General features: G+C 47.8%; 1 protein-coding gene across 4 annotated transcripts in view; it reads left to right on the forward strand.

Moving 5' to 3' along the window:
* SUSD6 (sushi domain containing 6) overlaps positions 1-20,582 on the forward strand; it is a 98,758-nt gene that overhangs the window by 72,131 nt on the left and 6,045 nt on the right. For all 4 annotated transcript variants that reach the window (XM_006932941.5, XM_003987778.6, XM_045060128.1 and 1 more), the window contains exons 3-5: positions 14,034-14,231; positions 15,217-15,355; positions 19,637-20,064. In XM_006932941.5, the coding sequence (XP_006933003.1) occupies positions 14,034-14,231; positions 15,217-15,355; positions 19,637-20,064 (765 nt within the window). The remainder of the gene's footprint in view (positions 1-14,033; positions 14,232-15,216; positions 15,356-19,636; positions 20,065-20,582) is intronic.

Below are 20,582 nucleotides of genomic sequence, written 5' to 3' on the forward strand. Positions count from 1 at the left end.
GTGAACCCTGGGAAAGAAATTGACCACAGGACATCTTTGTGTTCCTTTTTTCTGCTCCAATCCCTTCAGTTCTTTCCCGGCCCCCCTCGCCTAGGCAAGTTTAAGAAGCATGATGAATCTGCACTGGAAAACTCACATGGTTTTCCTTTCTGTCCTTCCCCTGTCCCACACCAGCATACCCTGCTCTGTTGAAAAATAGTTTCCAGAATAGGCAGGCACATTTATATGACTGCCTTCTTCCGCTGGATTAGTTCTAGAGAGCAGACTTTTGTTTTATTATTAGCAACATGACTGCATTTTAGAACTGGAAGAGTTCTTAAAATCTCATTTTATTGAAGAGGAACCCAATATTTTTCATTCCTCAGCTCTGGTTTTTTAAATTTCCATCTATCTCCTGTTAAACACGAAATCCTTTGCTGCTTTCCATGCACACACCACCTCGTCTCGCTTCTCTGCCTTTACTGGTGCCCTCATCTCCCCCTTGAATATTCTTCCCATTCTCCTTTATCCCACGGTCACAGTCCTGCTTCCCCAAAATGTCAGAGTTCTAATACCATTTCTTCCATCTTTTCTGATCTCTTCTTCATTGGATTAGTCCTTCTTCCGAACTTCCTGTTGTAGGCCATGTTGATTTCTAATGTGTGTCCTTTATGGTTACTTACTAGGCAGTAAGCTCCCAGAGAGGAGAGTAGGGCCTGTGTCTTTTTCAACTTCTCCCATTGCCTGCCACAGTGCTTTTAGAACTTAGTAAAAACTTGAAAGAGTAAATGGATATACATAATCCTTAACATGAACTCTAGGAGATAGACAGTAAATATTACCATTATTATAACCTGGTTGGGGCTCCTCTATAACTCCAAAGAGTCTGAAAGTCTCTTCAAGGACAGAACCACGTACTATTTATTCTTAAATTTCTAGCACCAATTGGCAAGTAGGTGTTTAATAGTTATTTGTTAAATTAATGAAGTAATTCCTACCAGGAAAGTGAAACCCAGGGAGATTAAGAATCAACACTTACAGGAGCGCCTGGGTGGCTCAGTCAGTTAAGCAACCGACTTTGGCTCAGGTCATGAATGATCTCACAGTTCATGGGTTCGTGCCCCACATTGGGCTCTGTGCTGACAGTTCAGAGCCTGGAGTCTGCTTCCGATTCTGTCTCTCCCCCTCTCTGTCTGCCCCTCCCCCACTTGCAGTCTGCCTCTCTCTCTCTCTCTCTCTCTCTCTCTCTCTCAAAAATAAACATTAAAGAATTTTTTAAAAAATAACACAAATGTTTTTCACTCTCTTCTGGGTGAAAGTTATTAAACCTGTTTTTTGGAAGACAGAAAGTTAAAGGGTATTTTCTGTTCACCTGTGTGACATCTGGACATAGTTATCTACACATAGAATGGGTGAGGCTGCAACAGGCAGTATCTTCTGACCAGGAATCTTGGGCTGGTCAGTCAGAAAGTGGCTTGGCAGGGTCACAGGTCCAAAGACGAGGAGAAGCAGGGGAAGCGACAGGAGCACAGGCCTCAACATCATTAATAAAAGCACAGTTGAGACTCTACCCCTGACTCTGACCTGGTCTGGGCCCAGACTGCCCTAATCCGTTGTGAGGTTGGTCTGTTAAACGATCAAGGAGTCTCAGCACTGTGCTAAAGCCAGACTGGCAAATATACAGACTAAATCAGAGGGGAGGCAAGTCCCAGTCTTGTGGAAAATCACCTTGAGGGCCATGTGCCCTGTTTTAGACCTCACAGTTGGGTTTTAGTGGATTCTTGTTTTTAATTTTTTTTTATACTTATTCTTTTTTTTTTTTTTTTTTTTTTTTTGAGAAAGAGAGCACAAGCTGGAGTAGGACAGAGAGAGAAGGAGACACAGAATCTGAAGCAGGCTCCAGGCTCTGAGCTGTCAGCATAGAGCCCGGCACGGGGCTCAAACCCACAAACCGCGAGATCATGACCTGAGCCAAAGTCGGACGCTCAACTGACTGAGCCACCTAAGGGCCCTGAATTCCTGTTGTTTTTAAAGTTTCTTAAAAGAGGTTTAAGTTTGGCCTTCTCAGAGAAAAGCAAGTGGGAGGGATTCACCTCCTCTGCCTGGGAGGAGGAAGGAAGTGCCCTGTCACAGACAACCTCTTGATTGACCTCTGTGGCTCCATCTGGTCCAGAACTTTAGAAAGACCCAAATGTTGAAAAGTGGGGAAGAACCAAAAAAACTCTTTGGCGAGTTTGACTCCTCATTATCCTTGATCAGCTGATGGTAGCACAGGGTGATAAATTCCCTTTCTAGGAGGTACAAAGGAAATCGAGAAGGCTTGACAAGCTGCTTTTCCTGTGGTGGCCATGTGAGAGAGTGGTCTAAGATTGTTTCAAGAGAGTCCGATCCCCCACAAGACAGAGGAGGAAGAATATCAGATCAGTGGACTTTGTAACTGTGGACTCCCTTCTACCTATGCCCACTTGTCACCATGTTCCTTATAACTGTTGGTTCAGAGGTTGTAAGAGCTTCATTCCCCCTAAAAAAAACCAAACTCCTTTCTTTTTCCTTTTATGTCTCCTATCCCTGTGTCATGGTAGGGTCAGGCCTGACTTGAGCCCCCACAGAATGTACAGGGCTCACCTCATGGCATGTCTTTGCTAACCTTAAAAATAAAAGTCAGTTATTTTACCAGTAAAAATGGGTTTACTCGGTAATAACAGAATTGCATTTTGGGACATGCAAACTATGGTAAAACCGCAGACAAGCCTAACAAAGGAGAGGAACTTTTATTTTTATGGAGAAGAAGGAGGAAGTTGGGAGGGCTTTTTTTTTTTTTGATTTTTTTAATGTTTATTTTGTTTATGAGAGAGAGAGACACAGAACATGAGTGGGGGAGGGGCAGAAAGAGAGGGAGACACAGGATCCAAAGCAGCCTCCAGGCTCTGTCAGCACAGAGCCTGATGCAGGGCTTGAACTCACAAACCAAACTGAGAGATCAGCACCTGAGCTGAAGTCCCTGCTTAACTGACTGAGCCACCCAAGCACCTCTGGGAGTGGTTGTTTTTTTTTAAATTTTTTTTTCAACGTTTTTTATTTATTTTTGGGGTAGAGAGAGACAGAGCATGAACGGGGGAGGGGCAGAGAGAGAGGGAGACACAGAATCGGAAACAGGCTCCAGGCTTTGAGCCGTCAGCACAGAGCCTGACGCGGGGCTCGAACTCACGGACCGCGAGATCGTGACCTGGCTGAAGTCGGATGCTCAACCGACTGCGCCACCCAGGCGCCCCTGGGAGTGGTTGTTTTGAATGAAAGTACATTGGAGAAAAGCAAAAGTTCTGAGTGATGATGATTTCTCATTGGCTGAGTTACAGGGGTAATCAGTTTCTTGTAGGAGATGCAGTGTTCATCTTTTGGGGCCTGCCATTGAGGATTCTTTCCACTGAGATGTTCTGTTAGGGGTCTGTGATTGACCGTTCCTCCTGTAACAGACGTGGAGTGGTAGGGCTCTCCCTTCCATCTGCCCCTTCTAGCCTCCTGAGTGTACTTTAGTGAGGCTTCTCTTAATTAATTTTCACACCTCAGACTCACAATCTGTTAGTTACACCTTGTGTGTCACAAGGAGACCCAGTCACATCTTTCTTCAGAAAGACCATTTAGATCTTTACCCCTCAATTACTGGTGAGTGTTTTTTAAGGAACTGTGGTGTTTTGGTGTGTTTAGGCCATCACCTCGGCTGCTCTCTGCCACCATCCATAGCTAGAAGTTGACACCAATTATTTCCTTTCGGTATTGCAGTTGGATCGTGCCTCTGTGGGTAGCAGCGTCCCGTCGAGCACCTGGGAGAAGGACGCTGCCTGACTGCTGTTGGGTGGCACATGGCAGAGGCTGATTATGTGGGGCTTGGGCAAAGATACCCCAGTGACCCTGTGTGTTCTGGGAGCTGGCAGAAAGTCAGCCCACTGCCTAATTCTAGGTCACATCCCCATTCTGCATTTAGTGACAACCTTCCTTTCACATGTTCCTCCAGGAAGATTTTCAGTCTTAGCTGAAAATGCCTCTGACTACTCTTAGCACTCAGAGATTAGTGAAGGAAACTGTCTTCCTTCCCCCCCCCCCCCCCCCCCCCCCCCCGCTGCTCTGGGAAAACATGGGCTCACTTGAGATATGAGCTGAGTCCTCTGGGCACCGGTAAACTCACCAGTCCACACTCTTCTCCAGACAGGAATCAGCTACAACTTTTGTCAGATGTATCCCACCCCCATGTTATACTTTTGTAGGGCTTGGGGTAAATGCTTTTCAGCAGGCCTCGGTAATTAAGGAGCTTTGTAAGAGGGGAAGGACAAACCAGAGTTTGGAATCCAGACTCCTAATGCTTAGTAGCCATGTAACCCCAGACCCGTTAATTTTCAAAGCTTCAGTTTATTCATCTGAGCAAACCGAGTATTTTACCACCTTCCTGGTAGAGTCAGAAAATTAAATAGGATGGCAGCTTTAAAGTGCCCATGGTGGTGCCTAGTGATACATGTTAATTCTCTTCCTCTCTTCTACCCTGTTGAACAACAGAAATCATTAAATTTGTTTTAAATTTAAATTTGTGTTTCTTGGAGGCCTACTGTGTGTGCTTGGCACTGGCCTTGGCATTAGGAGTTACCAGTAGAGTCTGAAATGAAACCACAACTTGGATCTTTGTGCCCGAGTCCAAGCCAGACTGCTAATTACTGCCTGCTTATCGGTTTCCCTTCTGGAGTTGGACAGTGCCTTAGGCCGCAGACTGGGGCCTTCCTGCAGAGGACTAGCATGCATCCTTCTTGGAGGTGGGGAATTCTGAGGGGGGAGGGCAAACATATGTGCAGTTTAGTTAGGTCATAGGATGAAGGAGGTGAGACCAGGAAGTAGTGGTTGCTGAAAAAAAAGAAAAATAAACACCATCCACTTTCCCTTAACTCTTTCACTGCCACTCTCAAGGAGTGCATAGTCACATTTGTTCCTGCCCATGGAGTGGCTTGGCTCCTAGCTCTGCTGTCATCCCACTCTCCTGTGGGCTGTGCTCTGTAGGTCACCGCACTGGGTGGGGCAGTTCAGACACCAAGTGGCCCAGGCCTGGAGGGAGTAGGATGAAGGCCAGTGGTCCTCCAGGCTGCCCTCTTTTTTAGCAGCCATGACAGGAATTGGGGGAGCGGGGGCGCGGTGTGCAGCCACAGCTGGCAGCCTGTTCCCCTGTGTCCTTGAGCTGCGAGAACAGGAGGAGGTAAAAGGGTAACGGGCCATATGGAGGCCATTTGTCGGTCAAGAGCAGCCCATGGGGAAAGGGGCTGGTGTTGCTGAGCTGCAGCAAGGGGAGAGCAGAGACCCCCCAAAGTGCTTGTCCTGCTCTGTTCTCTGCCTGTGCTCTCTCCAAATGGCCAGACGGTCCTGAAGCAACCTTCTTATCTTTGCTAAAGCTTTGCCCTACCCCATTCTGAAAATCGGAGGTAAGGGTCTGGTTAGCTATGTGAGAAGGCGTGTACCTCACATGTGCCAGTCATCATGCAGGCATCTTGTAGGTGAGCAGTTCTGTCATGCCTCTAAAACACTACTTGGAGGTGCATATGCCTCTCAGGGACTAAGGCTCGAAACAGTTTAGGCATTTGACAGGGTTGCGGATGGGGCCCCTGGGTCAAACGTAGATTCATCTGGCTGACCTCCAGGACCATGCTCTGACCTGTCATGGCCCTGGTCCTGTCAGGCTGAGAGTATATTTTCATGGCATACACCAGATTTAGAGAACATGAGAGGCACCATGCAGAGGGCTCCTCTTTGCTGTTGTCTGTTCTTGCCTCATGTCGAATCAGAAACCACATGGCCCTTTGCAATTAAAAACATGACAGTGCCTTGAAATGTGGGCAGAATTTTGCAAGTCAAAGCAGTTTTCTACTAAGCATCTACGAACTGCCAGATTCTATGCCAAGATCTGGGGATACAAAAATGAGCGGAACAAATGCTTGCCCTACAGCTTGGGTGGGTGAGTGGGTAGGTGGGGACAGTGGAGAGGAGGGGGAAGGACTGACCTGTGAGAAAGTAATTGTTGCAGAGACAATGATGTGGTGGTAGTTTATAGAGAAGAACGAAGATGTTATGGGAACACAGAAGAGGAATAATAAAGCTACTGTTTATTGAACACTGAGTGTGTGACAGACCCAGTACCAGGCGCTTCACCTGTATAATTGTGATTAATCTGCTCAGCCACCCTGTGAGGTAGACACCTGTACTTTAGTATCCCTATTTTACAAGCAAGGAAACTAAGGAATGGGCAGATGTGCCCACGCCCTACACGGTGGGTAGCCGTCGGCAGCGTGACTCCGTGCTCTCGCTCTAGGCCCATGTTGATAGTGCTACCCTGTGCTGCTTTGTTCTCCCTGGCAGTGCCCTTTGGAATGGTTTTCTAGAGTGGGTGACCTTTGAACTGAATCTTGAGTGATGGGTGGCATTCCAGCTGAGCCATGTGCTTTCAGGTCAGGGTTTAGAGGAGAGAAACAGCACTTCTTTCGAAATGACTGTGGGTTTGCTGGCTGCTTCCAGGTTACGGGAGTAACCTGCAGTGGGCTGCAGTGAAGAAAACATTCCCCCTCATTGGCTCTGAAGCCGCTGGCTGGCATTTCCCTTTCCTGTGAGGCGGAGGGAGAGAGTGAGGGACCCCGACCCAAGATAAGACTGAGAGGTTCTGAAGCCAGACCCATTTGTGAGTTACTAGTCTTCCGGAGCAGGGCTTCCCCTAGGTCTCTGTGGGGTTGGGATGGGAGGGTGCAGTGGGGGTGGGGGATACGGTAGGGGAGGAAGGGGGGGCCTGGGAGGAGCAGTGGGGGCAGCCTAAGCCATGGGCGGGTTCCCCCTTTCCTCCAACGCCCCAGCCTCAGGGCCACACCCTGGGAAAGGCCTGAGCTGTGGCAGTCTGGCCCTCCCCCAGTGCGTGGGAAGTTCTCATGAGAAAAGGGATCCTGGCTGGACAATGGCTTCCTGTCTGACTGCTGGGAAGGTTTGTCTTAGAGGAGAGGAAGGTTGCAAATGGCATGAGAAATTGTCTCTCCCCTCTCGCTGCCGCCTGTTTTAGACTTCTGACTATTTGAGTGGGGGGTCAGGAAGGCGGAAAGCCAGGGAAATCCATGGACAGAAGCAGCCCTTGGGTATCTCTTGAGCAAGTGAACTCCTCCTGCCTGTTTCCCTGTTCCCACTACACACCCAAGGCAGGAATCTGCCCAGATGGATGCAGGAGCTTCTGTGCAGACAGGATGCTTTCCTCAAGCCTCTCACGCCTTGTGCTCAATTTAAAGCCTCCATGGCTACATGTAGGACTTTGATGAAGGAACCTTGAGTAGGTGGGTGAGGCCAGCAACTCACCCAACTCAAAACAAATTTGCAAATGTCAGAAGAGACCTCAGAGGTCATCTGGTTCAGTACCATCATGTACCGGAACTGAGGCTCGGAGAGGCCACTGCCCACAGGCAGTACCCTTTGTCACTGGCCTCACTTTTCGGGATGTGGATGTGGGAGGAGAACCTGTGCCCGCAGACCCTCTGTTTCTGCCCAGTGCCGTGGAGAGGGAAGGCAGCCTTTCGGGTTCACACGTGACTCTGCCCCTTTCCTGCTAGGTGGCCTTGAGCAAGTTTCTGAACTTCTCTCACACTCACTCAATTTGCCCATCTGTATAATACTGTAATAATATGTTTCTTACAAGGTCTTTGTGAAGCTTAAATGAGTTACACATGTAAAGTGCTTGGAATGGCACTTGGCATTTATAGTAGATGGTTAATAAATATGAGCTGTTAGTACTGAGATTTTTAAAGGAGGCTTCAGAAAAAAAAACTTTTCACTATAGTCAGATGTGATTATTACCCTGCACCCCTGCCTCTTTGCATTTGTCTGGAATGCCCAGTCCCAACATTCTTGGGAGGTTTTCATGAGGAGAATCACCTTCTCTTTGAGCCTTTTCACACTATAGTATGACTTTTCCTTTCACATATAGAGTAGCTAGGTGTTCCAGAAGCTCCAGGCCTAGTTTATCAGGGTATGAGCCACAGAATGGAACCTGGTGTCCTGCCCTCCCCTGCAGGCCCAGGTCAGCTTAGTGGTCAAGCCTGCAGCCTAAGAACCAGAGTAGAGTGCCTGTTGAATCCAGCATCATTATTTACAAATGTGTGTTTTGGGGCAAATTACTCAACGCAGCTGAGCCTCATTGTTCTTAGGAGAAAATACAGTCCCTGCTTCATGTAAAGAGAGAACTCACAAGTGTGCCTGGCACATGTAATAATCTATTTGCAGTAATTATTACTTTCCTTGTTTTATGTCCAAAAAAACAAAAACCCCAAACTGCACATTTGAATACCCTTTTTGTCTGTTTTTACCTTGCTTTTTTCTCTGGCTCCACTTATAATAAACCGTTGAGGGCTACAAGTAGAAATTGGACCTTCACATATCAAGAAGGGATTTTGAGAGCAAGCACATAAACAGTACCTTTTAAAACAACCTTCCGGGGGGGCGCCTGGGTGGCTCAGTCGGTTAAGCGGCCGACTTCAGCTCAGGTCACGATCTCGCGGTCCGTGAGTTCGAGCCCCGCGTCGGGCTCTGGGCTGATGGCTCAGAGCCTGGAGCCTGCTTCCGATTCTGTGTCTCCCTCTCTCTCTGCCCTTCCCCCGTTCATGCTCTGTCTGTCTCTGTCTCAAAAATAAATAAAACGTTAAAAAAAAAAAAATTAAAAAAAAAAAAAATAAAACAACCTTCCGGGGGGGCGCCTGGGTGGCTCAGTTGGTTGAGCTTCCAACTTCAGCCCAGGTCATGATCTCACAGTTTATGAGTTCGAGCCGCGTGTTGGGCTCCGTGCTAACAGGCTCAGAGCTTGGAGCCTGCTTCAGATTCTGTGTTTCCCTCTCTGTCTGCCCCTCCCCTGCTCATTCTCAAAAATAAACAAACATTAAAAAAAAAAGTAGAACGACCGGCTAGGCCCCTGGCGGGGGGGGGGACCCGGGGGGGACCCTCCTGCCCCTGTGGCGTGCTTCTGAACCTTTCCACTGCTTTCAGATCGCCAGACTCCCCCTCTGACTCTCAGACAAGGACTCTTCTCCTGGATCTGTGCTGTCCAGTACAGTGAATCCAAGCCCCATGTGGCTACTGAGAACCTGAAGTGTGGTTAGTTTGAGTTGAGATGTGCTGACTTACTATGGAAAAAAAAAATTAGATATCTCTTTAAAATAGAAAAATTATATTTTATATAAATTAGGTTAAGGCAGATTATTAAGATTAATTTCATGTGTTTCCTTTTACTTTTTCACCATGGCTACTAGAAAATTTTAAATTACCCATGTTGGGGTGCCTGGGTGGCTCGGTCAAGTATCTGACTTCAGCTTAGGTCACCATCTCGCGGTTCGTGGATTCGAGCCCCGCATCAGGCTCTGTGCTGACAGCTCAGAGCCTGGAACCTGCTTCAGATTCTGTGTCTCCCTCTCTCTCTGCCCCTCCCCCGCTCACGCTCTCTCTCAAACTCTGACCCTCCCCTGCTCACACTCTGTCTCTCTCAAAAACAAACATTAAAAAAATATATAAAATTACCTATGTGGCTGCATTATATTTCTGTTGGACAGTGCTGTGCTGGATGTGTGATATCCACCCATTCCTTCCTCCCATCCTTATTTTTTCTGATCCTATTTCTCTTCTTTGCCACTGGTTCTTACCTTCCTCTGGTTGCCAGCAGTGCTCCTTACCTGAATTAGATGGTCTCTGACAAGGACGGCCCAGGCTAATAGAAGAGTTCACCTTTTAACACTTCCTTCTTTGCTTTGCATTAGAGTTGGCCGTGTGTGAGTCTGTACTCTCTAAGCTTTCTGAGGGCACAGTCTTGTCACATTTACATTTATGGCCTCCTAGAGCAGCCTGTGGAGAGATGGGGGCTCTGAGTTACAACCAGAGACATTTACAATTCTGCCTCCGTGGTGTCCCTGATTATTACGACTGCTGCGTGGGTGTGCTGGGTTTGGGGAAGCCTTTTTCTTCTCCCCTTAATTCCCAGGAAAGCTTTTCTCCAGCCATCCTTTCTTTGGATGCTTTGATTAAGCACCTACTTCTCTGTGCTTCATGTTATGTTCTAAATGCTGCTGCTCTGATTTTAGTCTAAAACTACATTATTTCAAACTTGTGCATGAACACTGACCAGTTTCTTAAGCCCTCAGTCAGTGTTTTAGAGTATGGTGTTTTCTTGATAACTGACGTCAGCCAGAAATCTCTTTTGTTGAGTCTTTTTTTAAATGCACCAGGTATTTAAATGTCTATTTGCCTTCCTCACACTGACCTTCACACTCCCTACTCCTCATACCTCATTTTGAAGGGGCTCAAGTGCTTGTTCAAGTGTGTTACACTGAACAGTTTGATCCGGGGCCCTCTCCTGGAGCTCATTTTGATTTGCTTGTTATGGAATCTTACAAAGTTGGTTTTGTTTATTGCCTCCTCCTTCTAAAAGGCTGGTCCTCAGGACACAAAAGCAAAGCCCATTTAGAAGGGCTAATCAAGGGTTCTTGTTTTCTACTGAGGGTTGTAGGCTGCAGTGACTTGGAGGTGGAAGGATCAGCCAGCTTATTTTGCATCTTCTCCTTCTGCATCCTCCCCAGGTGGCTGAATCGTCTTTCTCTGAGGCCCCTGAAGAACTACTTTGCTGCTTCCTGTGCTTACTGGAGGCCTAAATGGTTGTAGGAGATAATGGAAAGCAGAGAAGGAAGCTAAGGAGAACTAATTGATTTTTTTCCTGTAAAATTTCTATCTTCTGGCTTTCTCCCTCTCTTTTTACAATTACGCGGCTTGACCAAATCAGATGAGTTCATTGTCTTCTTGCAGTTTAGAACCGAGCTTAAAACTCCCTCTGAGAACCTTGGGTTGTCAGAGAGAGAGGCTGAGATTAAGATTAAGGTAGCCTCTTGCCCAGGATGGTGGCTTCCAGAAGCCTCTGGATGATTATTTGCTCTTCCTGATGTTCTTCCATTTCTTGTTAACCCAGGCATCACTGAGAGGGTCCTTTTTTTTTTTTTTTTTTTAAATTTTTTTTTTCAACGTTTATTTATTTTTGGGACAGAGAGAGACAGAGCATGAATGGGGGAGGGACAGAGAGAGGGGGAGACACAGAATCAGAAACAGGCTCCAGGCTCTGAGCCATCAGCCCTGAGCCTGACGTGGGGCTCGAACTCACGGACCGCGAGATCGTGATCTGGCTAAAGTCGGACGCTTAACCGACTGCGCCACCCAGGCGCCCCGAGAGGGTCCTTTTGAACACCTCTTTTATAAGATTTTTTTTTTAAGTTTTTTATGTCTATTTATTTTTGAGAGAGCACGAGCAGGGGAGGGGCAGAGAGAGAGGGAGACACAGAATCCGAAGCAGGCTCCATGTTCTGAGCTGTCAGCACAGAGCCTGATGCGGGGCTCGAACCCACAAACCACGAGATCACGACCCAAACTGAAGTCGGACGCTTAACCAACTGAGCCACCCTGGCGCCCCGAACACCTGCTCTTTGCCACAACTCTCCCACTCTGCTGTTTGCCTGGGCAAGAAGGCCATGTTTTTTTCTTGTGTTCTTGGTGTCTTAACATGACCTTGCCCCCTCCCCCTTTTTTTTTAACCTCCATAGCCTCCTTACTTCCCTGGACCGGGGGCAGCCTCTTTGCAATGCTGAGCCCTATGCATTTGACTGGTTTCCTTTAGCCTTCACAGATAATGTAAAAGAACCTATGTGCATATATTTGACCGTACTAGGGTTGCTGTACTGTTGACAAACTTTAAGGCTCCCTCCAGCTTTGTCCATCTTTGATCAGATTCAGTTCTTCTTATAATTCTGCCCTTCTCAAGACCCCTCAGAAGCTTCCCTTGTCCTTTGAACATGTTACAAACACCTCCTGTTGCAGTCAAGACTGTCTGCCAGATGGTCTCATTGCTTGCCACTTTTTTTTTTGCACTAAACTTGCCTTATGCTAGGTGATCTCAAAGGTTCTCTAGATTTGGGCTTTACCGGCAGGAATACCAGCAGCAGGAGTGGCTTTAGAATCTGCAGCTTTTCCTCTGAGACCATCTTTCCCAGCACATTGGACCTGTGAGTGGGTCCTGCCTGCTTTCGGAAGCTGCCCTGGGGTGCTCAGCATTAATTATGCTGAGGAAATGACCCAATTAGACACAGTGCTAGGAGAGCCAGGGGATCTGTGGCAGCCTTGTTGCCCTGAACAAAAGAGGGAAAATGTAAAGAGTAAAGCAGTTTACAGAGGTTCCTTTGGAAATCCAGCTGGACAGCTTTTTGAACTAGTTGGCCAAAGTTGCAAGAGACACCAGGAGTGTGGTGGGTCTGTCTTCCTCCTGTTTAAGACTTTGGGTGAGGTGGGTGGCGTGGGAAGAATCTGGAGAAGGCGTGTCTCTAGAGGGCACTGGGGCACTTACTTGGGCTCATCTGCTAGTTTCAGAGAAGCTGCCCAGACCTCTTCTTGTGCATCCCTGTGGCACCCACCCTGGCGTTATTGTCTGATAAATCTTTATAGATGAGTCTTTTCTCCTCATCTCAGCAATACACACCTTGAAGGCGGGGAGCCATCATCTCTTTCTCGACATGACCTACCCCCCAGCCTGGCTGGCAGTCTGCCTGCTTACTGGCAGTCTTTAGGTTGAAGGGAAGTGGTATTTGATAAGAGGCTGTAAGGGCATCTCTGTGCAAGGGAGCGGTGGGCAGTCTTGTGAGTGGGAGAGGGTTCAGTCAGGCTCCAGGTCCGTTAGAGGAAGTGGAAAAAAAAAAAAACCAGTTCTTATTTTCATACCGATGTTCTTGTGATAATCAGGATGGGGGCAGGATATTTGTCAGCAAAATCAAATGTCCTTTGGAATTTTCTATCTTTTATATTAGTAAGGCTTTTGGAAAGTTGAAGTTCATGGTACCTGGCCATCCTGCCAGCATGTCTTCTCCCCCAGCCTAGCCTTCCAAACAGAATTTCCTTTAGTGCCCCTGTTGTGTATCTCCTGTTAGGGCTAAGCACACCCCACAGTCCATTGCCTGACTTTAACTCTGCAGCGTCAGTCTAGAATTGGAGGTTCAGGCCATGGAATCAGAGGTCACCCTTCTCATCAGGCCGCTTAGACCTTCCTGTTCCTCTGACTTACTGCTACAGCTCATCTACACCAGGGTTCTCACCACGCTTGGACTCCGTTTGCCTAACTGACCTGTTTGAAAGGAGGTGACCAGGACATGCATACTTCTTAAAGGCCCACTCAGCTCCTGGGGTAGAAGCAGTGTCTGCTGGTGGAAAGAGCACAGGTTTTAGAGTCAGAAGACTCGACCCTGCTCTCGGGTCTGCCCTATACAGTGCCTTACGCTTGGCTAAAGTCATTTAACTTCTGTGGGTCAGTGTCCTCATCGACAAAGGGGAGTAATGATAACTAGGTCTTGGAGCTGTCAGAATAAAGGGATAGAAGGTGAAGATGCTTTTAAAGCTAAATAGTCTCGCCTGAGCGAAAGCGGTGGGCTTTACTGTGGGATGGAGACCAGTGCTGGCGGGGACTTCTCCAGTCAGGAGGAGGGCAGTACATGGGGGCTTGGGAGGGCCAGGAAATCCATCAGAAATCCCCTCTCAGGCCACGAAGGCACATTTTTATCACACCATGGCGTCTTTTCTGGTATTGTTATCAGAAACAGGGCTAACGTTTCCCTTGCACAGGTTGACAGTGTTTTACCACCTTTCACTCTGATTCATTGTGTGTTTCAGTAGGTTTTATGAAAACCATATGATGTGCTAGGTCTCTGAGTTCACGACTGTCAGAGTCTGTCACTCCCTCATGGGTGTGGTTCTCCCAAGGCACATACAGAGCAAGAGGGGAAATGTTGCAAGCAGCCAGACTTTCCCTGCGGCCAGCGTGCTTCCTTTCGTCACTGGCAACCTGAATTTCCAGAGTTTGGCCAACAGCCTTTCTAAGAGAATGGCTCTCAGATCCTCCTGCATTTCCTGTCCTCCTCGGCAGCACGGACAGGATCCCACTGGGAAACCTCACTGCTGTATCCCCACGCACTCTCTCTCTGTCTTTGCAGTGTGTTCCCTACCCCCGGAGCCAGAGAATGGTGGCTATATCTGCCACCCCCGGCCCTGCAGAGACCCCCTGAACGCGGGCAGCGTCATTGAGTACCTGTGTGCTGAAGGCTACATGTTGAAGGGTGATTACAAGTACCTGACGTGTAAGAATGGAGAATGGAAACCAGCCATGGAGATTAGCTGCCGTCTCAATGAGGGTCAGTCTGGCAGATGAGAAAGGGGGGCTGCTGGGGTTCTGCTTCCTTTAAGCTGATGGGAAGTGGCGCCCGCTTCCTCCAGAGCACCTGTGCTGTGGGCGGTGTAGCTCCTTTGATGCCCCTCAGCCTCCCTTCCTTTGGGATTTCATGTCTTTGTAAAAGACGTTTGGGGTTGCTGGTGTGTGTCCCACTGCATTTCAGCTGAGCCACCGAGGGGCTTGGTAGCTTTATCGAGGCATCTGTTCTGCTTTGTAAAGTCTCTTTGATGCTTAGGATCTCTCGTTTGCCCAGCCAAGTGCTGGTGACCTTTGGCCATGTTCTGCTAACACCTTCTGGAGTGTCTCTTTTATATTATTTTTCTTTGAATGGAAATGGACTGTTTGTTATAGAGCTACAGTCCAGCTGGACAGAAGACCCCTCCTGCCTCCTCCTGTCATCCATGACAGGAAAATCCAGCTGTCTGCAGGAAAGTATGTGTCCTACAGCTGTCTTCGTGCCTCACACTCGGGCTCCTAGACCATGACACCCTAGAGATGGATGGGGACCAGCCTGAGATTTGCAACTGAAGTTACAGGGTCTTAGAACGGGATCACAGCCCAGTTCTTACCAGTTTTCCTGCCACATGTGGGGAAACATGGGTGGGACCTGGGATGGTGGAAGGCTGTGTCCATGCACATGGTTGATGCCTACCAACCTGCTACTGAGGACAGGATCAGAAGTGGTTAGTAAAAGCCAGATCTCTAGGGGCATGTGAGGTTTGGTGTGAGATGGTCCTCAAAGGTCTGAAGTGAAGAGAATTTTAGATTCGAGAACAGGATGGGGAAATGACCCCTTACCTTATGTGTAAAAGCTGCTCCACACTTAGACTTCCAAAATGGCCATGGCCATGGCACCGTGCAAGGGACCTTTGACGAGATCAGCTGTGGGGCTCACATGTTATGGGTCTGGGCACAGCACCCTTCTGATGATGATTTTATTTCTGTAGACAAAGATGCCCACACATCACTTGGGGTCCCCACGCTGTCCATAGTTGCTTCCACTGCCAGCTCCGTGGCACTCATTCTCCTCCTCGTGGTGCTGTTTGTGCTGCTGCAGCCGAAGCTGAAGTCGTTCCATCACAGCAGGTGAGGCCCGTGGTCGGGGGCAGCGGGCATCGCCATGAGGCCTGGCCTTTGACTGCAGAGGGGTGCTTGTGGGCCTGGCAGCCTCTTCTGATGTGTGTGCCCAGGGGAAGGGGAGGGCCCTGCCATGTGTTCAACTCCTGGATATGCTTGGCACTGTGCTTATCATTTTGCTTATCATTAGCTTAATCCTCATTGGATCACTGCAGATAAGGAAGCTGAGGCTCAGAGAGATTAAGTCAAGGTCGTGACTCCTCTAGATGATGACCACCTGGAGATTTGGACCCAGACTTGTCCAACCCCCAAGCCTTGTCATTTGCCCTATACCAGTGGCTCTCAAAGTGTGGTTCCAGCAGCATCAGCATCACCTGGGGACTTGTTAGGAATGAGAATTTTCAGGCCCCACCCCAGACCAACTGAATGAGAAACTCTAGGGCCGAGACCCATCCACGTAGTTTCATAAGCCCTCCAGGTGATTCTGAGGCAGGCTCTGTTTGCGAGCCACTGCCCTGGCCCCCTAGTTCCCAATCCTGACTGCACATACAGGCATCTGTAGGGAATTAAACACAAATACCAACACCTAAGCCTCTATCCCCAGACATTCTGATTAATTTGGTTTGGAGTGGGAGCCTAGCATTAGTGTTTTTTGTTTTGTTTTTTATTTTATTTTTTTTTAATTTTTTTTTTTAATGTTCATTTGTTTTTGAGGGAGACAGAGCGTGAGCAGGGGAGGGGCAGAGAGAGAGGGAGACACAGAATCCGAAACAGGCTCCAGGCTCCGAGCTGTCAGCACAGAGCCTGACGCGGGGCTCAGACTTTCAGACCGTGAGATCATGACCCGAGTCGAAGTCGGACGCCCACCCAGGCACCCCTGTTTTGTTTTTGTTTATTTTTGAGAGAGAGAGAGAGAGGGAGAGAACGAGTGGGGGAGGGGCAGAGAGAGGGGGAGACAGAGGCTCCGAAGTGGGCTCTCTGCTGTCAGCATAGATATGGGGCTTGAACCCATGAAACGTGAGATCACGACCTGAGCCAAAGTTGGACGTTTAACCGACTGAACCATCCAGGCACCCTGTGGCATTAGTGTTTTTTAAAAAGCTCCCAGTGGTTTTAATGCGCGGCCAGGATGGCAACCACTGTGCCATACTGTGCTAGAAACAGAGGAAGTGGGGGTTTTTGCCCACCTTTGTCACTTTCCTTTTTCCAGTTGAGTGCGCTGCCCACAAGTCATCCCAGACTGGGTAGATGGGGGAGGGGGTGGCAGTGGTGGGGGATTGGCCCTGAGGGTATCCCTTAGGGGAAACTCTGCCCCTGGGCTGTCACGGCCCCCTGAAGTTTTTTGGGCTGCCCCGGCAGCTCCTCATTCCCCTGAGAATAGTTGATGTGCACTCACAGCCCTTTATCAGTCACTGTCGTCATCCACAGGCATAGAGGAACAAGCTAAGTTGTGTTAAATCAAACGCTTCCTGGTCTGGAATTTACAGACCAGGCTCAGGCTAAGTTTCATCTTTGTGTACTTGTGTGATTTTTCTTTCTTCTTTCTATTTTGTTTTTTTCAGGGGCCGGGGTTGGGGGGGCAGGTAGTAGCTATTTGTTTTTTCAAGGTTGCTACACAGTTCGTAGAATGAAGAGGAACTACTTGAAAGAATTGGCTATTTCCATGTAAAGTCAAGCTGATCTGTTTGTTGCTTCATCCAAATTAGGGAGTATTTTCCCTTTGTAGTTACCTGGTAAGTGTGTTAAAAGTAATTGGCTGATTTTGCCTGACTTGAGTGGAAGAAAGATTTATTTGTTTGTTTGTTTGTTTGTTTTTTTATGGGCCCTGTTCAAATTTTGTACTGTGTTACACATATTACTTTTTTTTAATTAAAGGGTTTTTTTTTAATGTTTATTTACTTGAGAGAGAGAGAGACAGAGAGAGACAGAGAGTGAGCAGGGGAGGGCAGAGAGAGAGAGACAGAATCTGAAGCAGGCTCCAGACTCCAAGCTGTTAGTTGGAACTCACAAACCATGAGATCATGACCAGAGCCAAAGTCAGATGCTTACCCAACTGAGCCACCAAATTAAGGCACCCCTTAATTTTTTTTTAATGTTTATTTATTTTTGAGAGAAAGAGAGAGCATGAGCAGGGAGGGGTAGAGAGAGAGGGAGACACAGAATCTGAAGCAGGCTCCAGGCTTTGAGCTGTCAGCACAGAGCCCGACATGGGGCTCGAGCTCACAAACTGTGAGATCATGACCTGAGCCAGAGTCAGATACTTAATCGACTGAGCCACCCAGGCGCCCCCACGTATTATATTACTTTTTAAACAACAACAACAAAATGCATTTTGAATAACAGAAGCTAAGCACGTACCAGAATGCACAGTGCTTTCTATGTCACCTTGCCATCAGTTTCCCTTCCTTCCAGAAACCTCCAGGCACTTCTGAGTACCATGTCTGTCATCCTCACAGTGTCTATGCCATTTGAATTGGTAGCATAGATTTTATCTGCAAGTACAGATGAGGAAATTAAGAGCTAATAACAGTCTAGCAATAGTAATGTGGTCCAGTCATGGAGCTTCTGTGTGTTCTGGTGTAATACCCTGAGGAGAACACAGCATCACAAATGATACAGTGTTCCAGGCAAAAATTGACTGGAATCTTAATCCCAAGGAAACAATTAAGTCCGGACTGTGGACTGTGGGACATCGTAGGAGACAACTGGCCTGGATTCTAACAAAAGGTATCCTTGTCATGAAGGAGAAGCTATCGTGGACTGTTCTAGAGGAAAGGAGATAGAATAGGACTAACCGCAATGCATGAGCCCTAATTGGGTCCTCGAAAACAAACGAGACTGCAGCCGAAACAGATATATTTTGGGGTATTTAGGAAAATTTGAATGACAGTATTATACCATTGTTAAATTTCAAGGAGGTAATAATGTTGCAGGTATGCAGAAGAGGTTCTTCGGAGGGGTGTGCTGCTGAATAATGTTCTATTTAGCCATAAATAACTTACTTTCAGAATGGTTCCGGAAAAAAGTGTGTTTATATCAAAAAGTGATAAAAAAAAAAAAAAAGGTGTTTGCATAAATAAATCTCACACCAAGTTCAGTAAAACAAGCCAGATACACATACACATATGTACACACACATTCATTGTATATCCCATTTATATAAAGATCAAAAATACGCAAAACTCAACTGTGGTGTTGAGGGGTTCATTTTAGGCAGTAAAACTATTGAAATAGAAAGCAAAAGCCCGATTGTCATGTAAGTTAGGATAGTGGTTACTTCCGGTGTGAGGAAGTAGGGAGTCATCGGGACAGGAAGCAAGGGTGTGTGGGGTGCTGGCGGCATGCTCTTTCTTGACCTCGGTAGGGGCAGTACCTTTGGGATAAAACAGCTGTATATTTTTCTATTTTGTGTGTGTGTGTGTGTGTGTGTGTGTGTGTGTGTGTGTGTGTATGTTGTAATTCACATATAATTTTTTTAAGTTAAAGGTAAAAAGGCAAGCGGGGCACCTGGGTGGCTCAGTCCGTTAAGTATCCAGCACTTGGTTTCAGCTCAGGTCATAATCTCACGGTTCGTGGGTTCGAGCCCCACATCGGGCTCCACTCTGGTGATGTGGAGCCGGCTTGAGATTCTCTCTCTCCCTCTCTCTGCCCCTCCCCCCCCCCACATGTTGTCTCTGTCTCAAAATAAATACACTTTAAAAAAATTGAATAAAATAAAGGGCAAGTACAGTAGTTGAGTCACAGGAATAGAATTCTTCACATTTTGACTCCGGCGTCCCAAGACCACAATGCTTCTTTTCCCTCTCCTTTTTTTAACCACTGCTGCATGGAAATTTAATTCACACACCACACAGTGTGCCCACTTAAAGCGTTCAGACACTATACTCACAGATATGTGCAAGCATTACTCTCTCACTTTCCTGTCCTCCCTGTGCTGCATACTGGCTTTATTTCTACGTCTCTAGGTTCCTAGTTTTTACACCATATGAGAGGGCTGGGTGCCTGGGTACCCAGAGGGTAAGAGCCCAGGAACTGGATTCACATCCCAGCTTCTTCCCGCACCAGCTGTGTGACTGGGCAGGGTACTTGACTTCTCTAAGCCTCATCTGCATTCTTGGTGAATCTGTACCTGAAAGGGCTCACCTGCGGGTTGAGTGGGATAAAGCGCTTAGTGCTGTGCCTGGCACGTTGTAGGTGCTCAAAACTGGTTGGCATTGTTGGTGTCGTTGTTGGTATCTATTTCTTTGTGTATTTTCATTCTTCCTTTGTCTTTTTCTCTTCTGGATGCAGGCGCGACCAGGGGGTATCTGGCGACCAGGTTTCCATCATGGTGGATGGAGTCCAGGTTGCGCTACCGTCCTACGAGGAAGCTGTATACGGCAGTTCCGGTCACTGTGTGCCTCCTGCTGACCCCAGAGTGCAGATCGTGCTGTCAGAAGGGTCTGGGCCCGGTGGGAGGAACGGACCAAGGGAGCAGCAGTTGCAGGACCAGGGGGCCTGTTCCTCTGCAGGCGGAGAGGAGGAGGCCCCGGGCCAGTCTGGACTATGTGAAGCCTGGGGCTCTCAGGGCTCAGAGACTGTGATGGTGCATCAGGCAACCACCTCTTCCTGGGTGGCCGGCTCAGGGAACAGCCGAGTGGCATACAAAGAAGCCCCAGATTCAGAGAACAGTGACATACAAAGCCTTTTATCCCTCACATCGGAGGACTACACAGATGGTAGGTGGTCTGCACTGATTGTGAATTATGAGCTGCTCGGGGGCCTTGCTGGGAGTGAGGAGGGACTGTGAGCCTCTCTCATAATTGGGTATTTGGAGGCAAAGGAAGATAATACCTGGGGGATTAGCCTGCAGAATAAGGCCTCACCCTCAGTTCCCGGCAGGGCTTTGGGCTCTGTGTAGGAGACTTTTGACTGTTGTCTGTGAATCTTCGTAGTTTAGAGTTTCCAAAACTATTTGTGGTCACAGGCCTGTGCTAAATCAAAGAGAGGACAGCTGGCTGGAGGCGGGAGTAGGGTCTGTTCTCTTGTGATAATTTTTATGTTCCTGAAAGGACAGGAGTGACAAAGAGGTATGGGGTCATGTTACAGAGAAAACTGGAGCCAGTCTTTCTTGCCCGGGATTCAGCAGTTTCATTTTCAACAGGACTATGCAAGTCCTGTGCTAGTTGGTTTTCTTGCACTGTGTCAGTTAAACCTCACAGCGATCCTGAGAAGTAGATACTATTACCATCCCTAT

The sequence above is a fragment of the Felis catus genome, chromosome B3 (assembly GCF_018350175.1).
Source record: "Felis catus isolate Fca126 chromosome B3, F.catus_Fca126_mat1.0, whole genome shotgun sequence".
NCBI classification, from domain to species: domain Eukaryota; kingdom Metazoa; phylum Chordata; class Mammalia; order Carnivora; family Felidae; genus Felis; species Felis catus.